Source organism: Abramis brama (genome assembly GCF_963993115.1).
Source record: "Abramis brama genome assembly, chromosome: 9".
NCBI lineage: Eukaryota > Metazoa > Chordata > Actinopteri > Cypriniformes > Leuciscidae > Abramis > Abramis brama.
Window position 1 is genome coordinate 30445736 of NC_139971.1, and position 21342 is coordinate 30467077.

General features: G+C 36.6%; 2 protein-coding genes across 4 annotated transcripts in view; both read right to left on the reverse strand.

Annotated features, from left to right (window-relative positions):
• Nucleotides 1-13017, reverse strand: part of LOC311089854 (UPF0606 protein KIAA1549) — a 55998-nt gene extending 42981 nt beyond the window's left edge. For both annotated transcript variants that reach the window (XM_084124864.1, XM_084124863.1), the window contains exons 1-2: nucleotides 12831-13017; nucleotides 11336-11505 (exon numbers count right to left, since the gene is read on the reverse strand). In XM_084124864.1, the coding sequence (XP_083980990.1) occupies nucleotides 11336-11423 (88 nt within the window). In that variant the 5' untranslated portion in view covers nucleotides 11424-11505; nucleotides 12831-13017. The remainder of the gene's footprint in view (nucleotides 1-11335; nucleotides 11506-12830) is intronic.
• Nucleotides 13018-14896: 1879 nt separating this feature from the next.
• Nucleotides 14897-21342, reverse strand: part of hipk2 (homeodomain interacting protein kinase 2) — a 96826-nt gene continuing 90380 nt past the window's right edge. For both annotated transcript variants that reach the window (XM_084123730.1, XM_084123729.1), the window contains exon 15: nucleotides 14897-21316. In XM_084123730.1, coding sequence (XP_083979856.1) covers nucleotides 20858-21316 — 459 coding nt within the window. In that variant the 3' untranslated portion in view covers nucleotides 14897-20857. The remainder of the gene's footprint in view (nucleotides 21317-21342) is intronic.

The following is a 21342-nucleotide window of genomic DNA, read 5'->3' on the forward strand; positions in this document are numbered from 1 at the left end:
AAACCCATATACAGTAAATGATTCAGTTTAGCACACCCAAATGTAATTTGCTCCTCCCTAAACTCCTGTCCAGTGGTAAGTGGGAGAAATAACCCAATAAACTATTCCGAACAAAGCCAAAACAATCTGATTGTCTGCCTAACAATCATTAACACAGAGAATGATTTTTCAGAAACAAAGTACATTAAACCATGATCCAGACAGTATGATAAACATACACTTATAATAATCTCTTATTGTCAAATACTCAATGCTAATATCAGATTCATTTGACAGTCTGTTAGTTGTAAGCCTCACTAATGAACGCGGAGTTTAAAGATCATTTCATAAAAGAGACAAATTTTCTTCTGCCTGAGCCAACTTACAAAAAAGTACTGTAAAAAAAGTGGTGGTACCTTGATACAGTGGTGCAGTGTCCATCACATGGACATACCATAGTGCTTTGGCACATAACTTGCCATTTAAGGCTTACACGACTGCTGAAAAGTTTGGGGTCAGTATGTTTTTTTGTAAATAAATCAATACTTTTATTCAGCAAGGATGCAATAAATTGATTAAATGTGACAGTAAAGAAGTTTATAGTGCTAAAAAAGATGCTCACGCTCAGCTGTCAATTCATCATAGGCAAGTCACTGGCATTAGCTTTTGGATCACAGGAGTTTTTCCAAGGGTATGCCACCAACTGTTAAAGTATTATGAAAATTAATGACAGGTAATATCCAGCGTGATGCGTTTTGAAACCATCGAAAAAAGTTAGTGTAGAACTGCCATTTAGGAAAAACATTTTTTTTTAAATAATTAAACACCATGTTGTCAAAGTAAGTACTGTGGCACTTGCATGTGTCATTATATTATTAACATTTTCCCAAAATCAAGCTCAAATGGAGTTACAAGGTTTTTCACCAGCGAATGTCAGTTATTTGTGTTCATTTTGTGTCATTAACGGCGTTCAGCGTTATGTTTTCATCAACTAACAGGTTACAAAGTTTATTGTAGCTATGTGGGCGCCCAGTTTTTCCTATTGTTTAAAACATTTGGCCAAAATCTTGTGTATAAAAATTGAAGTGCTATGAACAGGCTGTACTGGCTATGATTAGAAGGCAAATTACAGACTGACACTCTTCTTGGCTCCTTGAATACATAAAACATTAGCCTTTACAAAATCGTGTTTTTTGAATAATGAAAACGCTTATTCAAAGAACTAGTTCTTTATTTACCCTTGCACTGCAAACAAGCAGAGACAGTGTCCAAAATGTGGGCAGCACTTCATTCACGATTGAGGCGGGTGGAGCTTCTGTATGAGGTCAAAGTCAAAGTTTGAGCTAACTGTTAAAAGGAGTTACGAGGTTTAGTCACAAGCTCTAGTATAAAGCTCTATTTAAGTTCTGGTATAAAGTATAGGCAAATTATCTTTTAATGTTGTTAACTGGTATTTTTTTTCTAATCAAACAGTTTCGGAACTGTAATGTACGGAAGAGGATTAGGGCCAAGCAATAATAAAAAAAATAAAACCATCTCGACATTAAAGTCATTAAATTTCGAGAAAAAAAGTCGAAATACAATCTTGAGAATAAACTCATTAAATAGAGAATAAAGTCATTGTGTTTCGAGAAAAAAAACTCGTTAAATTTCAAGAATAAAGTCTGTTTCGAGAAAAAAAGTCGAAATGAAATGTAAAGAATAACGCATTCGATCAGTGTTCATTGCATAGCCTACTGATAGGACATGGCAGAGTTGGATCACTTAGTCAAGCTATATTTTAGACTTTTTTTCAGTAACAAAGAATAGAACATTAGGTCTAGGTCGGCTAGGTCTTTTTAGAAGAAAAAATCAGTCCAATTTGCGCGATGTACTCGCTTTTGTCCAACATGAAATGGACAAAAGGTTTCGTGGTTTCCCAGGATACCATAAGACGCATTATTAAACTTGTTGATCCTCAAGGTGTGGAATTTCGACGAAGGAGACGCTTGAGAAGACACCAGTACACTTGCGCTGGCCCAAATGCACTCTGGCATATGGACAGCTATGATAAATTAAAACCGTACGGCATTGCCATTAATGGCTGTATAGATGGTTACAGTCGTTACATTCTGTGGATGGAGGCGTACACAACCAACAACGATTAATAATGCGTCTTATGGTATCCTGGGAAACCATGAAACCTCGATGAGGTTGATATCAGTAGGCTTTGCAATGAACACTGATCGAATGCGTTATTCTCTACATTTCATTTCGACTTTTTTTCTCGAAATACAACGACTTTATTCTCGAAATTTAATGAGTTTATTCTCACAATTATTTCAACTTTTCTTCTCTAAATTTAACGAGTTTTTTCTCGAAACACAAGGACTTTATTCTCGATATTTAATGAGATTATTCTCAAGATTGTATTTCGAGTTTTTTCTCGAAACACAAGGACTTTATTCTCGATATTTAATGAGATTATTCTCAAGATTGTATTTCGACTTTTTTTCTCGAAATTTAACGAGTTTAATCTCACATTATAATGACTTTAATCTTGAGATGTTTTTTTAATTTTTTTATTGCCCTAATCCTCTTCCGTAGTAATGTTACAGAATGAACACAGAAAAGAAATATTAAAATACTGATCCTGCTCTGAGTGAACAGATTTTCTCCCCGATTACTGTATTTCTGATTACAGTTTTACTGTATTTTGATCAAATAAATGGAGCCTTGGTGAGCGAACCAAAGTATCATGGTAACTTTTGTTGTTTGTGCAAACTAGTTAATGACCGAGTCTTAGTTTAATTTGTTAAATGTAGTTAACTGCTCAGTCCCAAATCACTGAGCAATTTACAAGACGTCTTACCTGCAACTTTCAGGGTTAGACTACACGGTCTAATTTGAAGGGAGCAGCTGTGAAACACACAACAAGAAAGACAAGCCAAAATCTACTGCAGAAAACACTGAGCCACAAATTACAACCCCACTAATGATGTCATTTCCTTCCATTTGCCAGGCTCATTCTAGGGAAAGTCTCATTTGATGGTTGTTGCTATTCCAGAAAAAAAAGATGGTTAAAAAAAGAGAAAGAAAAAGCAAAGGAAAGGTCTTTGGTATTAATTCAAACCCCTTTGCCCACACATGTTTCTGTTTTAAGCTGATCCCATTGCGTGACTGCCTCTGCCTAACGCTGGCACAGACTCCCAGTGCGCAGCCTAATCGAACAATCAAGGCAGAGTCTGTGCTGATATTCGTTTTTATCTCAGAATGCTTTTATGGGAGGAAGACTGTTGTTTTAGGTGGTTTCTCTTACATTACATTTACAACATGTAATACTGTGTACTACATCCTTCAGCCAGTCTTTTTGGAAATGAGCTCAATTCAAGCTGAAAATAACATGGATTTTAAAATGGAAATCAGATATATATCCCATTCATTTTTTTTAAAGAAATATTTCACCTTTCATCATGTTTGCAAACTTTTATGATTTTTTTTCTTCCATGGAACGCAAGAGAAGAGGTTTCGCAGTGTTCACTGCTCTTGACTGAATAACTTGTCTTAGCCAACTTCAGTAAGGATTAATCTATTTTTAATTTTTGAAGACTTCAATTTGATTACTTTATTCAATTTCTGAACCAGAAAACTACTGTTAGACCTGCCTGAAAAATACATTTCATTTGTACATTAGTTCAATTGTATTTATTTGTGCTATTGCTTGTAATTTAATTAGGCTATTTGTTCTTATTTTATTGCTTTAATAAGGTTTTACATTTATATTTGCTGGTGTCATAACCTTATTTTCTTATAATATAAGGTTACATGGGTCAAAAAATAATAATAATGAAAACAATAACTTTAATTTTATTTATTTATCATTATTTTGTGGTGGGGGCCAGTAAAAATTTGAACCACTTCATTAGCATTCACTTGCATTTATTTGAAACTGAAAATCTTTTGTAGCAACGTAAACTTCCTTATTGTCACTTTTGATCAATTTAATGCATCCTTGCTGAATAAAAGAAATAACTTCTTTCTAACGATGTGTGATTGGCCCCTCTGACAATGAACAGAGCTCTGTTGTTTGTCTTATCAGCAGCTAAGTCCTCAGGACAACTGAAATTTCCCATGTATAGCCACAGATTGAACTACTACACAGTACAGACAGAAAATGAGTAAGCATTTTGAGTAAGAGTAAGTAAGAACAACAAACACAGCACAACAGTTATTGCAAACATAAGCCAGAGAAAATTTTCCAAAGTGAAAGAGTACTAATAGTCAAATTCACCTGAATTTTGCAACCTAACATCTGGTTGAGAGGCTGAAAAAAAATAAAAAAATCAGGCTGTTTTGAGTAAAATCAGGCTGGAACGTGTTACCTAACATGGCACACAGGCAGAGTCATGTCAGGCGAAACACTTTCTCTGGCGGTTTCCATTGATCTGGTTATGTCTGCTGCTGCTGGTCCATCTCTCCTGCACAGCATTCGGCAAAACTGAGAATTTAAAAATTGGCTCCCTTTCAATTAATGCTTAACTTCAAATCAAATTGACCAATATTGTGCATCAAGAGTTTGTGATGACTAGTTCTAAAAACTAATAGAGATTGCACTCGCACGTGTATTTTCTAGCTCAAGTAATAATTTAGAATAGCATAAGTACAAAAATGTATACTAGCTAAATACATTTCCATGACCTTTCAAGGACTCTGAGAATTTCAGTTCAAATTTGAATTAAACAGGGTTTCCAAATCAAATTCTGAATGGTGCATAACCTTGTTACTTTGTGCTAATACACTCTAGACAAAGAGCCGAACTTGAATACAAACGGTTGCAGAAAAACTGCGAGGGAGATGAGAATGAGACAAAAAATGCAGTGACTGAGACAGACGAGGGGATGTAATGAGGAAGGTGGGGACACACTTTAACTCCTAACATTGGGATGGTCTTCAGAGAAGCAGACTTTTCCATAGCTGGCTTATTGTGTAATTCACTGGAGGACGCTCAAGTTCCCTACACGTTCCTCCCCTACTCCCTCAGCCTTCTTCGAAAGACAGGAAGGCCAGGCCTGTAACCGGAGAGGCCCTGAAGACTGTGTCACTGTGAGGGCTTCGTTTTTTTTTAGGGTTGGACTGAACTCACTGAATAAACTTGTGGACCCTTCGACTACAAAGCAGCCAGACTCCTGTAGAGTGGAGAGAAAGAAGCACCTCTTACACTGAAACTCCATCAGGCGAGATGGTTTGACAACCTCTGTAAAACATGGTGCAAATTATGATGATTATGAAAGGTCGAGGACGATGCTTAATGGTATTATTGTTACTGATCTGTTAGTATTGATTTTTCTTCAAAAGAAAAGCACCAAAATGAGCGTGTATGTGAAATATGAGCTTTCTTTTAATACTCCAATTCCCGTGATTTTTTTAAATGTATGATTTAATCTATTTTATTACATTTCAGATTTAACAATTAATTCCCCAAAACCCCGGCTGTGCTCGGATGTAACCATCTGTTCAGAGTGATATGATCCAGACATGTGTTGAACCGTACAGATATGTGAACCCAATGCAATATGGACATCCATGTCAGCCTTCTGTCACAGTTACCTCAACTAAAGTTCACAACAGAATCAAAATGCTGGGATGTGTTCGGTAGACCACATTAGTGAACTATAATCAAATCGCCATGTGGGTGAATTTGGCACATAGGTCTTACAGTACATTAAATGTAGTCCATAAAATGAGTTTATGGAGTAATAAAACCCAGAAATGACACAATTCAAACTACAGTAAATTATAGATAACAAAAGGATACGTTCAAAACAAAGACAACGAAATGGGATGAATGAAATATCAGTAGATCAAGTAGTGGAGGTCGCTGTTGAATAGATGGTGTAAAATAGCGTGACTGATATCGTGGCATTACTGACACGAGCCCAGCGCTATCTCAGCCTCACAGGCCTCCATTCACTCAGTTGCTTTGACTAACAACTAAAATAGAGCCCTCTTATCTTTAAGTGTCACTTCAAATGAGTGCTCTACAGAACAAACACTGGGAAATAAGTGTGGACTACAAATCCAGATTTTTACCAAAAGAAAAAAAGTACCATGTCTAGTTAGGAAATAGTAGTTTAATAGAGTAATTGGTGTAAACAGTAGTGGAATCGTGCAATTTTCCAAAATGAAAATTCTGGTATTCAGTATAAACATTCCCAGCCATAAAACTGGAACTTTAAGACCAAAGTTTCTTATAATCAGATCTAATGTCTTGTGCTTATGCTGACGAAACTCACAAAGAAAGCCCAGAGGTGCTCAGTGCTGAGTCGGGATCTGTGCTTTGGTTTGTTGAAATTCACAATGAAGAAAAGCTGTTCAAATAAAAATGTACTTCCAAACAAAGAAAAGACACATGCTGTCTCCTTAAAGAAATAAAATAATAAATGTGCATAACAAGACAACTGCGACAGACAAATGCATATCATCTTAACTTTGACATTTTGCTGGTTGAAGCCAGGCAGTCTGTCAAGATTGTGTGCTAAAAAACAAAGATTTAAAAACTTGCTAGGCATCAATGCATACCAAAGCTTTCAGATGTTTCTTTTACATCAGTAAAGGCCATTAAATGAGAAGAACTGGTCTATGAATGTAAAAACTATAGGACTGTCTGTGGAAAACTACCTTGTTAAAGGGGTTTTACCCCTAAAAAAGGCCAAATTACTTGCAGATGTCTTAGAACAATGGTGCAGAAACAGCTTTGTACTGCACACTTTCTCTATGATGAGGACAAATTATTTTCATTACAACTAATTAACATGAAAGTAGGCAAACAAATTGTAAGTCTAGAGGGATCTAGGGATGAAGCACGAAACCCAAAAGTAAAAAAAAAAAAAAACTTGTGTATGAGAGTTTCTCTCTCAACCATCGTTGAATATGACCCTTCTGAATTGAATGACAAATAGGAAACCCTACTCGAACACATGGAAGTGAAGGCTACAAGACTATAAGTGTGCTATTTGGCATAGGTTTTGTTATGTCATGTTAAACTGGGTAACTCTGCCCACTTTTAAATCTTATTGATCCCACTCCATCTTGGTGTATATTGAACATCAATTATGTTTAAACGGCTTTGATTCTGGCACCCTTTGGGTTTACTTTGAATGCGAGTTAACTTTAAATTGACCTGACCTTGACCACAAGCTGATGCATCCCTATGGTGAAAGCCAAACCATTATCCTTCAAATACACAAAGTCCTCCTCGGCAAGGAAAGGGTTCACCATCAAAGAAGCTTGTATCCAACTATCCCAGTTTCTCAATGGGACTTTGTTTGCTTGTCCAGAAGCCAGTGGCTTCAGCATCCAGCTCCTGTGGTTTTTGATGGGCCCGGCGTATTGATCTGTTCCCAGTCCCAGAGGCGATGAATAATGAATGCACTCATTGTCATCCCTCACAGATCAGGTTTCATTTGTAAACGAAGCAACACTTGTAATTAGCCAGGAGTTTTTCGATGAGCTCCTCGCAATCCCCAAAACTCAACAACGCTCTTCTTCAGGGGGCTCTGACACCCTGTGTGAATTCTGTGAGAGAGCTTTTCGATTACAAGAATAAGAAGTAGGGTTACACCTGGGTGATCGTGTGTCCACTGAGTGCTCTCATCTCTGTCTAAGGAACATCAGTACATGCACTGGTTGCCATTGGTGATAAGACATTTAAGACAAGGATTTCTTCAAAACCATATGCAAATATTGGTCATTTAAATTAGACCGCCCTTTTCTGGACAATAAAATCTCATTCAACTTCTCCATAGAGTAATGTGTTTTTATGCTTAAAACTTTAGGACAGATCTGCCATGAGCTCTGAAATTGTTATGGGATTATATTCGCTTGTAGAAGTCACAAGTGTGACTTAAACAAAAAAATCCCATTGCGAATGATGTAACCAAATCAGTCTCTCTGCAATCTTATTTATATTCTTGTACACTACCATTCAAAAGTTTAAACTGAGTAAGAATTTTTAAGAAATGTATACTTTTATTCAGCAGTGACACATTAAATTGATCAAAAGTGACAGTACAGGCAGTTGTAATCTCTAATAAATGCTGTTTTTATTCATCAAAAATTCCTAAATTCCTAAATCACGGTTTCTACAAAAATAGTAAGCAGTTCAATATTGGTAATAATTGAGGAACATGTATACACACAAATACACACAAACTCACTGTCCTCAGGCTTTGATTCAAAAGTAGCACACCTTATTATTGAACTACCCCCTGAATGAGTGGGTGAGTTTGATGGCTCCACCCACCACCCCTTTCTGCTCTACACTAGCAACGTGTTCAGTCAGCTCCTTTATAGATCTGTTTAATGCCTTTGATGTTCATTACAACTAACCTTTCCGATCATTTTTTTGAAGGAAAAAATTCAAAACTGTCTGACCTAAGTCTCAACACCAAGATGAAGTATAAAATTGCAGAGCAATTTCAAAATGTATGGAGTTAGAAGGTGATGGAAGCATTTGAGTTGCTAAGCTTTAGTAATAATGCATTATATAAATGTGCCTGATATATGACACCATCACTCAAACTGCCAAATAGGGCTGAAATTATATCAAAATGCCCGTCTCGGCGAGTATCCACATTCCACACATTCGGATATATCTCAAGTGAACGTAAACAGTTCGAGAAAGAAAATGGATATCATTATATTGGATCAGTGCATTAAAGTCTTAAAGTGACAGCAGCCTAATAAACCTGCTGCCGTCTGTGTCAATAGCATGAGTAAAACAACAAAAGACCAGAAAATCACTTTTGTAGCTTTAACAAACATTAATTATATTTAAATTACACAGTGACGACTATGCAGTGTTATTTTACATTTGATTTTTCAGTTTCTGTACCTGAATACTGTTAGGCTACATGAAAAACAAAGCGTCCCCCCAGTGTTTATTTCATTTGTATCTTTGTATATTTATCTATGTAATTTGTTTATTATATTCCATGCATGGGATTATACACAAAATCATCCCAATCATTGTAGGATGATTACTTGGAATTGTAATTGGAATTCTTTCCACATCGCAATATATATCACAGAAAAATTAAATAATATTAATATATTAATTTTTTTCAACATTGTGCAGCCCTAATTGACTATATGCATCATTATTACCTCTGTACTGCCTCGTTGAACCTAGATAGTCAGAAGAACCAGGGGAAAGATGATTAAAACTCAGTGTAGACCTGACTCCCATTAAAAATCTACAAGGCAAACAGATTTTCTGGACAAAAATAAAAGATTTTCTACCTTTATATATTTTTCATCCACAGGTTAAATGAAGGTGGCAGGTGCTGGCCCAACCTAACCAGGTTCTCATGCTCTCTGACGTTCTCTAACATTAAAGGGTTTCTTACATCAAGATTTCAGGTAACAAAAATTAGGCTACTTTTTATTTATTTATTTCAGAGAAGCCATGTTCATGTTCTGAATTTGAGATTGTTGCCACAACAGACTTACCTAGTTGGTTTTCAGAACATGTTTTGACGGCCTGACTTAAAGCGATAGTTCATCCAAAAATTTCATTTCTGCCACATTTCGTTCGAAAACTGTATGACTTTCTTTCTTCTGTGGAATAGATATTTTGAGAAATGCCTGTTTTTTGTCCATACAATGGAAGTTGCACCAATTGGCTCAAATGTTGATTTGTTCCAAAAGTTCTTTAAAATTTCTTCTTTTGTGTTCTGCAAAAGAAAGTCATACAGGTTTGGGCTGACATGTCGGTGATTAGACAGAACTTTCATTTTAGGGTGAACTATCTCTTTAAGAATCAGTGAAGTGGACCACTGAAAATAAACACCATTCCATTTTTTTAATACAGCTTGTGACATGCCGAAATGGATATAAATGCAACATCACTTTACTCAATGAAGCTCCTAATATCTTGATTTTCAGCAAAAATACGGGTAATTGGAATGAATCGCATAGCAGTCAAGTTTACTCTGATAGCTGATCTATGAGAATCTTCTTGAATGAATGATAGACATGATTTCTTTTTAAAAATGAATGCGAAACTGCACCACAAGTCTTGAGTTTGTACTTGAGAAACCACTGCAACGTTCAAATGAATCCAATTGCATCTAAAGATTTTTCTACCAACAAAAAGCATCTAGCAGCATGATTTTTTTTTCTGTAGCCTAGATTTTCTTTCTTATTCTGTCTCTGTCTACTCCGTTCTTTGACCCTTAAGACTGTGAAAGGGTATAATTGACATACAGGCAAGATGAGTCTGTGTGCTTAATTTGTAATCTATCTAAATTATGAGTGATATTAAAAATTATATTAATTTGTAGAGTTGTCTGTAAACGGAAGGAACTGTTTTGGTTCGAAGACAACACACTTGGATTAGGGTAAATCAAGAGCCAATGTAGAAGTTCCATACAAAAAAAAAAAAAGAAAAGAATAGTAGCCTTATTTAATATGCTTCGTCATTACGTTGACAACAGATCTGACCTGCTTTCAAATTAAAAATAGATATTTTGAGGATATAGAAAAGAAACATTTTGAGAGACTAGGCTAAGAAATGAGAGTTTTAAAGACTAAGAAATGCCTCCATCCTTGTAAAAAAAAACCCCATCATACTGTATCATCAGTTTTTCTATCATGCACCTCAGAGCTTTAGATTCTGAATGATACGAGTCTCTTACACCGTGTCTACACCAGACGCGACCGTTGTAAATCAATGATTTCCAATCAACATCCAATGTCTACTTGAGGATAAACATGATTTGTGCAGACAACAATGTGTTTTTCCAGTGAATTATTGGCCACAGAGAGATGTAAACCATCAAAATTTGGAGAGAGAGAGAGAGAGAGAGAGAGAGAGAGAGAGAGAGAGAGAGAGAGAGAGAGAGAGAGAGAGGCAATCACTCAAACTAGACAACACACATTTTAAATAAAAGGACATTCGAAAATCGTATTCAATTACTTTTATATCCACTGTTCTAAAGTATCTGCTGCTAAATTATATATGAAATAGATTTAAATTAAGTTTTGAGTGAGAAAAAACCCCATCATCTGCACAGTAAGTTCCAGACAACCAAGAAAAGTGCCCTTAATGTTAACATTAATTTTGAACAAAACATTTCTCAACATGTTGACAAACAGGTCTGACTCTGAATCTGGCCTGCTTTTAAATTGAACCAAAATGTGAAGATGAATTTCTAATGAGAAAAACATTGTCCTCAAAACTTCGCATTGCATTACAGCAGTTTTAAAGGTCTCCCACAAAAGGCTAAATTCCTATCATCTTGCCAACAAACTCATCCAGTTACCGGTTGCAAACTGATAACCCATCCCAAATGAAGCAGACCATGACATCACTTACCTGCAGCAGGTGAATCAGCGATCACCATGGAGACGAACATCAGCAGCAGCAGCACGCGCGCGGTGACCCGACTACCTCCCTCCATCATTAGACCCTTAATTTAGTGAAACTCATGTTTGGTCCAAGGTGATCCGAGGAGAAAATCCACGCGTTCAACTAGTCACCGTGAACTGCAGCAGATGAAGACAATACCACTGTTATTTAGGTCATATTTTCAGTCCTCTTTTTGAGCATGAATTCATGAATACTCCCTGAACAATATCTAACGATTTAATCATAAACCGAACAAATGACATCTTGCATATCACTAAAACCCTAAATTTTAATTCACAACTGCAGATTTGAACCACTAAAATGCATTGCCATGCTGCCTCGCGCTGACTGAGTGACACTACAAGTGAAGTGCTCGTGCAGAGCGCAGACCGTACGGTTCCTTTGTTCCTTAACTTGTCCGACTCATTTTCACGAATCGGTTCTTTCAAACAAATCGTTTTAAAGAACCAGCTCAAAGAACGACAGTTACGTCATGGCGCAATTACGTCATCGCGTGGACCCTGCCATCCTGGCGTGACATATTATAAGCTCTAACGTTCCAGTAAAGTTATTTACTGCTGTTTATTACACGTAAGGGCACTTTTAACATAGCATAGGTGTTTATTATAAAGTCCCAGCTGTTTGTTGCAGTCTGTTTCGTATGTGTCTCCGTCATATATTTCTAGTACGTTTACTAATATAATTTCTCCTAATGGACTTTTAAATGAACTTTGCCCTATTTATCAAATCCTGTACAAATCACTTCACTCATCTGTGAAGAACCAGCAGGAACGATTCCGGCAGATTCGTGAACGAATCATTTAGACCTGTTCAATCGATTCACCAAAAAGATTCAGTTCAAAAGAGCGATTCGTTTTCATGAATCGGACATCTTTATCGTGTAATATCACACGAACCGAGTCTCGCAGAGATCCAATCATCCAAACATTGTTGTATAGCGTGCTCTTTTCAAATGACTAAACTTACACAATGACATAGCATACTGCATGCTTCAGAATCAATGTAAGTTAAAGCCAAGGGCTCGTGAACTCACTGTGCGTTAAAACCCCGCTAAACGCGCGTGTTGCACGCGGATTAGGCTTGTAATTTAGTCGGGATTTGCAGTAACTGTTCTGTAATGGTTATGAGAGAAATACTTTGTAATCTTAGGATTTCACGGTGTTATTATAACTAGCTTGATTACCTATTGGAACTAAGAGCTAATATTTCGGATGTGTTGCTGTATGCCACATAACGGAGTCTTTTTGAAAGAAATGATTGCAAACATCGTCTATATAACGTTACATGTTTGATTGATGGTGCATTTAACTCGAGTTAACTTGTAGTTGCAAAACATACGTCTAGTAACTTTATCTTGCGGCTGGATCGGATTTATATCAGTTTATTTTAAAGCAAAGAAAGACTTTTAGCACATGCACAGCCTAGAAAAGCAACTCCTCACCTTTTAAAGCCGAGTTACAGCGATCTGAAGTCGATAGCGTCCATATCCAGTTTCAGATCAGGATTAAATCTTCTTTTTTCCATGATTGCATGACACAACGTGGGATTTTCTTTTCATAAGTGTCTGGACCCTGTTTGAACATCACTCACTTTCTCAGATGCAACCGCTCTGTGCTCGGGATTGCACTAAATCCTCCCCTGACAGCAGGATTTGGAGTGTCTTGTACGGGCTCTCCGGTCATTGGCTCCCCTCGCCGTCCTTCAGTAATCCGGGTTAGATTGACACCTCCGCCGGCGTCTGTGCTTTAACTGCAACGCGCTTTGTTACCGGATCTTGTGTGGCTGCATATTCGAGACCTGAACCAGATTATTTTTTATGAAGTTCTTACATGTTTTATTTTTCACAACCAACGAGATTCTGAACACGATTAAACGATTCGCTACAAGAATGTATTCGAGTTTGGTAATGTGACAGCACACCCTAGTGGTCACTGAGGGCAACGGCGTCTTTTTACTTCATCAAAAGATAAGTACTTGTAATTAGATTATATGACATTTTAAAATACTCATAATCAGACTACAGTTACTTTTCTAATGATTACATGTTATTCTCACAATGGCAGTGAATTATTCATAATTCATTGATTCTACTTATTTGTTTATTTTAAATGTAAAAACCACATGCAGTGCAGGGATTCCCCAAATGTTTTGTTAGCCAAACCTCTTCGCCCTAATATATTTACTTGAAGTAAGCCCTTAGATTTTAAGTAAATAAGTTAGGTCAATAATAATATCAAGTCAATAATAATAATAAATAATAAATGGTCGGTAAATGGTCACATGACATGCAGGTAAAAAAAAAATTAGTAAATGTTTTATTTTGATTGTTCTATTTTAAAATTATTTATTAGATTTTTTTATGATTTAATTAATCGCTTTTCATTAAACTCACAAGCCCCAGTTTGGGACACCCTGACATAATGTCATATTTAATGCACTTGATGATAACAAAGAATGGAATATATTTTCTCTCTCTTTGTATTTTTATATCAATATGGTACAAGATTATCATATTCAAATCAATGTGATAAACGAGTTAGGTCCAAAGTAATCTAAAAAGTAATCTAAAAAGTAGTCAGAATACATTACCTAAAATAAGTAATGTAGATTACATTACTAAAAATTAATGTAATGCCAAAATTAATGGCATTAATGTAATGCCAAAATTTTTTAGTAAGTAATGTAATCTACTAAAAACATATCCATATGTATAGATACATATGTATAGGAATATATTTTCTCTCTCTTTGTATTTTTATATCAATATGGTACAAGATTATCATATTCAAATCAATGTGATAAACGAGTTAGGTCAAAAGTAATCTAAAAAGTAATCTAAAAAGTAGTCAGAATACATTACCTAAAATAAGTAATGTAGATTACATTACTAAAAATTAATGTAATGCCAAAATTAATGGCATTAATGTAATGCCAAAATTTTTTAGTAAGTAATGTAATCTACTAAAAACATATCCATATGTATAGATACATATCTATACATACATATACATATATATATATATATATATATATATATATATATATATATATATATATAGATATATAGATATGTATATATATATATATATATATATATATATATATATATATATAGATATGTATATATATATATATAGATATATATGTAAATTATTTTATATTGTACTTTCTTAGCTGTATTTGAAATTGATTAGTTCTCACCTTCAAATACTATGAATAATATGATGACCGTTTGTATGGCAGACGCACATACAAAACCAAGATGCACATTTGTGTATTTAGACTTTTCACTCAAAATCATACTGAAATAGAGTCCCTTGCTGTGAAAACTAGTCCCAGTATTCCCTATTAGATGATTTTTGGTTCACTTGCATTGTCTTTGGTGATAGTCTGGTTAGTGTGTGTAAATGTGTAGCAAAAAAAAAAAGAAAAAAAAGATTGAGGCCACCAGAAGATAATTATTCTCTGGACTAAACACGAAAGAAACTCACAATGACACCATGAAAATACAAGACAGATGCCGTGACTTAACAGTTTAATGTAAATCCAAGACAAAGTGTGATTACATTTCTACACATATACAATATGCATATGTGAGCATACAAATTTCCTTTAATAACTCGATTCACCTTGGAGACCGAAAAATGATCAAAAGTAACAGTGAATAACAAGCTATAACATAGTTCACCACGACGCGAGCCCCTTCACACCCTACAGTTAGTAAATAGAACGATTAAAATAACTATATTCTTCTATAACCCCCAGGTTTGTTAAAAATCCTCCATGAATTTACACTGCTATCATTAGTTGTCGAAGCCTAATAAAATTCACTCGGTTTTTTTTTCTACAACGAAAATTATTAAGAGAAGCACACAACATTTGTAATGGTAACACAAGCGCTTAGTAGCAAGTACTCAATTTTTAGGAGTTAAATCATTCTTATTATTGTCATTATTATATTCATTTTAACATTCTATAAAGCCAGTAAAATATCCATTCTCATAGCATACTTAATATTAGCCTAAGGTACAGGGTACATATAATGCTACGTTAACAGATTGAAATAATGAGACATCACACTTCTTCAAATCTCCAATAAACAAAGCAAAATTATAATAATTATAATAAAATAAAAAAAAGGACAATAAACAAAGAAGTATACCTGGAAATACTGCAGCACACAATAGCTTTGACAACAACTAATGTGATACACACTACTGAGAAAACCATACAGCAGTCGACAAAAATCAGGGGTCGGGGGGTCGGATGCTTTCTTAGGTCTTGAGACATTGTAGAAAAATATTTAGTTTTTACATTTGACTGTGAATGTTCACTGCTGTGCAAGTAGAAAATTGTTCACGTCTCCGATGGCTGCACAAACGGCTACGGTGCATCACAGCTACATAACAGGTTACTGTGGCGACTCGTGTGATGAGTGACGTTTCTGTACAAATAAGTTCACTTGCATTCACTGGTGTTTCTCATCTATTTGTGATATAGGTTACGCTTTACACGCTTGTAGTAATGTCACTAAAAAAAAAAAAAAAAGTTGAGCGATGAGTGTTCTTGGGCATAATGATTATTGTTAAGCTTTTTTTTTTGGTTCTAAAACAACATGTGGAGATGGCCGTATTGTCATATTTGGCCTCTTAGCACATTCATTCAAGTTCAATGGTGCATTTAACCCCTAATGCTTCTGTTTCAGCCCATAGATGAGAGGAAAAAATCTGAAGTACTGTGACCACTTCAGTGACAGGAAAATAAACAAAAATCCATTGTGATTTCTGCAAGCTTTGAGTTAATTCATGATCATGTGCTTTAAAAGCAATCTGACAGTTATCAGGGGTTCGACTGGCAAGAGATTTCAGGAATGTTTTGTAGTCCTTATAGTGGCTGAATCCATTGCTTCCTGTAACGTCGGACGTGGGATTTTGACTGTAGGTTGTTGATTCATGAAGCTAAATGTGTAACAAAACCCCAGGCTTCACAAAAATCACCAATACAGCACAGATTCATGGTTCCTTAAAGCTTCATGTGCAGTTAATAAAGGAGAAGGCAGTATTTTGACGTGAGATGGAAAACAAAATCGTAAATTGCATGAACGCTTATTTCTAGCACATTTTGGTTGCATAATCTTCATTGACGTATACAGTTCAGACAAAGCCTGAATCTCAAAGAAAAAAACAACAACAGCACATCATTATGACTTCTTGTTCATAATTCATCAATTTACGTTTGTAGAGTGAGTAGGGTTTTCTATGATTCGAGTTAAAACATGAGAATTAAAAACATTGTATTATTGATCAAATGAATGCTAGATCAAGTCATTCTAGTGAGTCTTGCATTACTATCCAGAGCAATCCAACAGTAATCATATTTATCAGATATTTTAGTCTCAAATTTAACATTCATTTTGTACTAGTGACCAGTTTAAAGGTAGCAGTACTGATTCAATTCATGAAGCACTAATTTATGTCCGTGATTCTTAAATATTTAGTTAAAACCAAAATAATAAAGCTTACAAAAGCTGAAATTTAAAGCTGCAGTGTATAATTTCAGTGGCACCAGACGGAATTGTATTCGAAACACTCCCAATTTTCCATTGGTTGGACTAACTGATAGCCACGCCCCCGTCTCACACCATTGGTTGATCCCATGTCAAAGTGAAGCCATTTTTAAAGCGCCGCAGTGTTTATACTCTTCAGGAGTAAATAATTACACACCGCAGCTTTAATAAATGAAATAAAGTGTGGCATTGACATTTTCTTTTTTCTAAAAAATGCGACAAATTACACAAATCCACTTATTAGATCCAAAATCGGGAGTTTTGTCCACACTAACACTGACAAAACGTATGATTAAAACACTGGATTAAACTGTGTTAAAAGCAACTGCACTGAAATCTGAGAGAACTTGAGAGTGCATTATTTGTGTCTTTTCCATTTTGCGTTTTAATATGCCATTTACAGGTTCCTTTCTGACACCGACCTGATCTAACCTTTTTTTATTAATGTTTTTATTTTTCTAAATGTCAGTGAAACTCACTCTTCCTTCTCCATTACAGCAAGGGAGACGTCTGCACATCAATGACATGCTGAATTTCTTTGGTGGGAAGAACCAAAACTCCTTAAATGCCAGCGGAGTCCCAATTTGGTCGTACAGGTCGTTCCCTGTGAGGTGAGACGGACTGGAGACTACAGATCAGTGCGGTCAGAAATGGCTCCTTCCGGAATGGAATGTTTTATGGGAGTATCATCGAAGGAGCCTTTCTTAACTGTGTGCTTGAATGAGCATCCAACTTAAGCTTAAACAAAGATATGCACAACAAAAACAACAAAACATCTACGTCGTAACACACAGCCTAACGAATCAATCTGACAAGCCATCAAACTGAAGGCTCGGGTGCGACGTAACTGGTGTGAGATCTTGGCTGAGCACTTATGCTTCCTACCAGACGAGGGTCCACATATGAATATTAAACATCACAGTTACATATTGACCACCAGAAATCAAACAAATGATGCTTGACATATAACATAAAACGATAATAAACATCCACGAACATTATTGCAACACTCTCTATGAGAAAACAATATACCTAATGAAATAAAACAATAATATAGAAACATCTCAAAGTAAAAACTACTTCAAATGCAAGTTTTGTGGCGTGAGGGCAGAAGGGGATATATTTGACGTGCCCAACATAAAAATAAAACAAACACTGTGTCCTAACCAGGCACATAACCTCCACAGCCAACCAGAAGATGTCTGAAAATTTTGGACCAATGAGATTTCACTGTGGGCGGGGCTACCCAGCCCATCATCACAGCCACAGGCTACGCAAAATACAAAACCCCATGGATGTCATTTTTCTTTTCTTTTTATTTATTTTAATTCAATTTGATTTGAATGCTTATTCTTTTCTTTTGTTTATTATTTAGTTTTCCTTCCATTCCATACTTAAGTGATTATAAAACTTTAAAATAAACTTTTAGTTTTCCTTTTCTTTGTGGGTGCACTACTCTTCAAAAGTTTGGGGTTGGTAATGTTTTTTCAATGTTTTATTTTTTTTATGCTTACTAAGGCTGCATTTACTTAATAATACAGTAAAATATTTTGAAAATGTATTCCATACTAATTTCACAAAAGAACTAGCATCATTACTCCAGTCTTTAGTGACACATGATCCTTCAGAAATCAGTCTAATATGTGGATTTGGTGCATTTATTCTACTAACAATGTTGAAAACATTTTTCTGCTTAATATATTTTTTCAGGATTCTTTGAAGAATAGAAAATTCAAAAGAACAGCATTTGTTTGATTTTTAAAAAATCTTATTATTATTATAATATGTTTTTACTGTCACTTCTGGTCAATTTAATGCTTTGCTGAATAAAAATATGAATTTCTTTAAAAGCAAAATCTCACTGACCCCAAACATTTCAATGGTAGTACTATATAAACTTTTCTTTTCTTTTTAATTGGTTTATTACAGAGCGCATGGTTAGGACACAATGTGAACGATTGGCTAGCATATTGAACCTTAAATTAAGCAGCAAAAAGACAAGCATTGGCCCACAGTTTTCTACACTTTCGTTTATCTCTTTACTGACAGGACGCCTGTAGCATAAGTGATTCCTATGGTAAGACAAACAGTGAAAAAGACAGCCAATTTAGATTTTCGGTGCATGTTGTTGCAGATACGTCATGCAACATGGGGCTGTTTGAAACCCCAAGGTGTACGTGAGAATAAAAACACCACAGATCTTCGTAGAACCTCGAACGAACGCTTAAATCAGAGTGTTGTGTGCAATCTTGCTGCACGGCTTCCTTCGGCATCTACCAACGTGCTCAAAGCCAACATGCAATTCTCATTAAAAATGTGGAATTTGCCCTCTCCCTCTCCCAACAATTCCCATCAAAATCCACAAGCACCTCAGTCTCTCCAACGCCTAACAAGACTCTCCTTCTCGAACCCTCCCAGGTTTCTGAACCAAGTCCAGCCTTCCATAAACAGACAACCTCTTCAAACCTGGTATGTTTTATTTAACTTTAAACAAACTGTGCAGCCCAGCCTCCAAATGATTGAACGACACTTGGCTTTTCCCATGAAATATTCGTTTAGTCTCCCTTTTATGACATATACAGCCTAAAATCAGCGACATCGCATTGATTGCAAGGTGACTAAAACGCATAGCTACGGTATGTACAGTAAATACGCTATATAATTATATCCACTATCCCGAACAAAAGTTACTTATCTTTAAATGACAACTTTGGTTCATTACCCCAGGCAAGTATCTGTAAATGTAAAAGATCTCATGCACGCTAAACGAGAAGCGTTTAAATAACGTTTAGGGCTAATGCTTAATCCTGGAACTTAAAAAAAAAAAACACAGAACGATGAAGATGTTCAACCTAGGAGCCAACTCTCTGACTAGCATCTGGTTCTAGAGGGTTTCCAGCCAAGTAAACTGTCGTAATATATGTAAGGCACTACGAGGTAACAATGATAAACCTAAGACTGTGGAGGAATACGTCGCACAGATGTGCTGAGCGCACACATGCACGCAAACGCACGACCGACTACCATGTTGAACATGCCTATGTTATTGTAACCACTTTGTGCAATCACATTGAAAGAGGAAAAACAAGAATCTATTGGTATAAGAAAGGTTCTTCATTAAATCAACGGGTGCAGACTGCTACATTCTACAAAGAGGGGCCCAGCTAATGTTCTACGGTATGACAAACGTATTTTTCTTTTCTAAATGTGAACACAAACAAAGAAAAGTCTATAAATACACTAGAAAGTTTTGTCGTCCTATTTCCAGAAGATTCCTCCAGGTGTTTTTGTCGGAGAGCGCGGCGGAGTATGCACAATACCGTTCGCCGCAAGTAATTTGGAAACGTTTAAGACAGTTCAAGGCCATCGTTATGTTTTTTTTTCTTTGAAGAGCAGCAGATATCCGTATTTCACCTCATCCAAAAAAAAAATTCTCGTAGGAATTCCAAACATCCACGTCCTGACCTCGGGCTCAAACAGTCGGTGAATGATTTCAAGAAAGGGAAAAGCCAACAAAATCTCCGCCGAACGAAACTCTGTCTCTCCCAAACGGCCTGCTGATGAGACCTTGTTGTAAAAGAAACTAACAAAAGCAAGAACTCCTTCTTCGACTTCTGTTTTAAGAGAAACAAAACCTCCAGATCACAAAATAAATTGTTAACTGGCCCTTTTGAGAAGGCAAAATAAAACTCATCAAAAAGAAAGCTCCTCGGTACCCTTCCGTTCCCTCCGAGAAAACACTTCCTCTATCCATCGGCATCTTCATTGTCTTCAAGTTTAAGCATGAAAGGAACGAGGGGATGGGGTTAAGGGTCGATAGGCTTCAGCGTGTCTCTCTGTCTCTAGGTGGGATAAGGGTAGAAATGGTAAGCAGCGATTGGCTGGGCTCCAGTGTTTCAGCTTTAGAGGTAAGGGTACTGGTTCATCTTGGTGGGGCTCAGCGGGTATCCAGTGTAGACAGTGGAGGCAGGAGAAGCGCTGATGTAGGTCTGGTGCGCAAATTGGGCCTGGTACTGGCCATGGTGCAGGGTGGGCGAGGGCAGCACGCGGTGGCCCATGCTGACAGGCACCTGGTGGACGATGCCCGGCGGGTAGCTGGCGTGCTGGACTGCGTGACGGGCCGAACCCTGCGAAGCGACCAGGTGGGCCACCGTGCCGGTGGAGCCCAGGGCCGTGGGGCCAGTGTAGGTGTAGAGGTGTTGCCCGGACAGATGAGGGGGGGCCAAGTGGGGATGAACGTTAGCTGTGTGGGTGGGGCTGTTGTGGAAGGAATACTGAGCCTGGGTGGCCATAGTAGGGGTGATGTAGGCCTGCTGCCGCCGGTGACCTCCGTTGCGCTCAATTGCCATGTGCTGCTGAGCCTACGCAAAGCAATAGTATATTACTT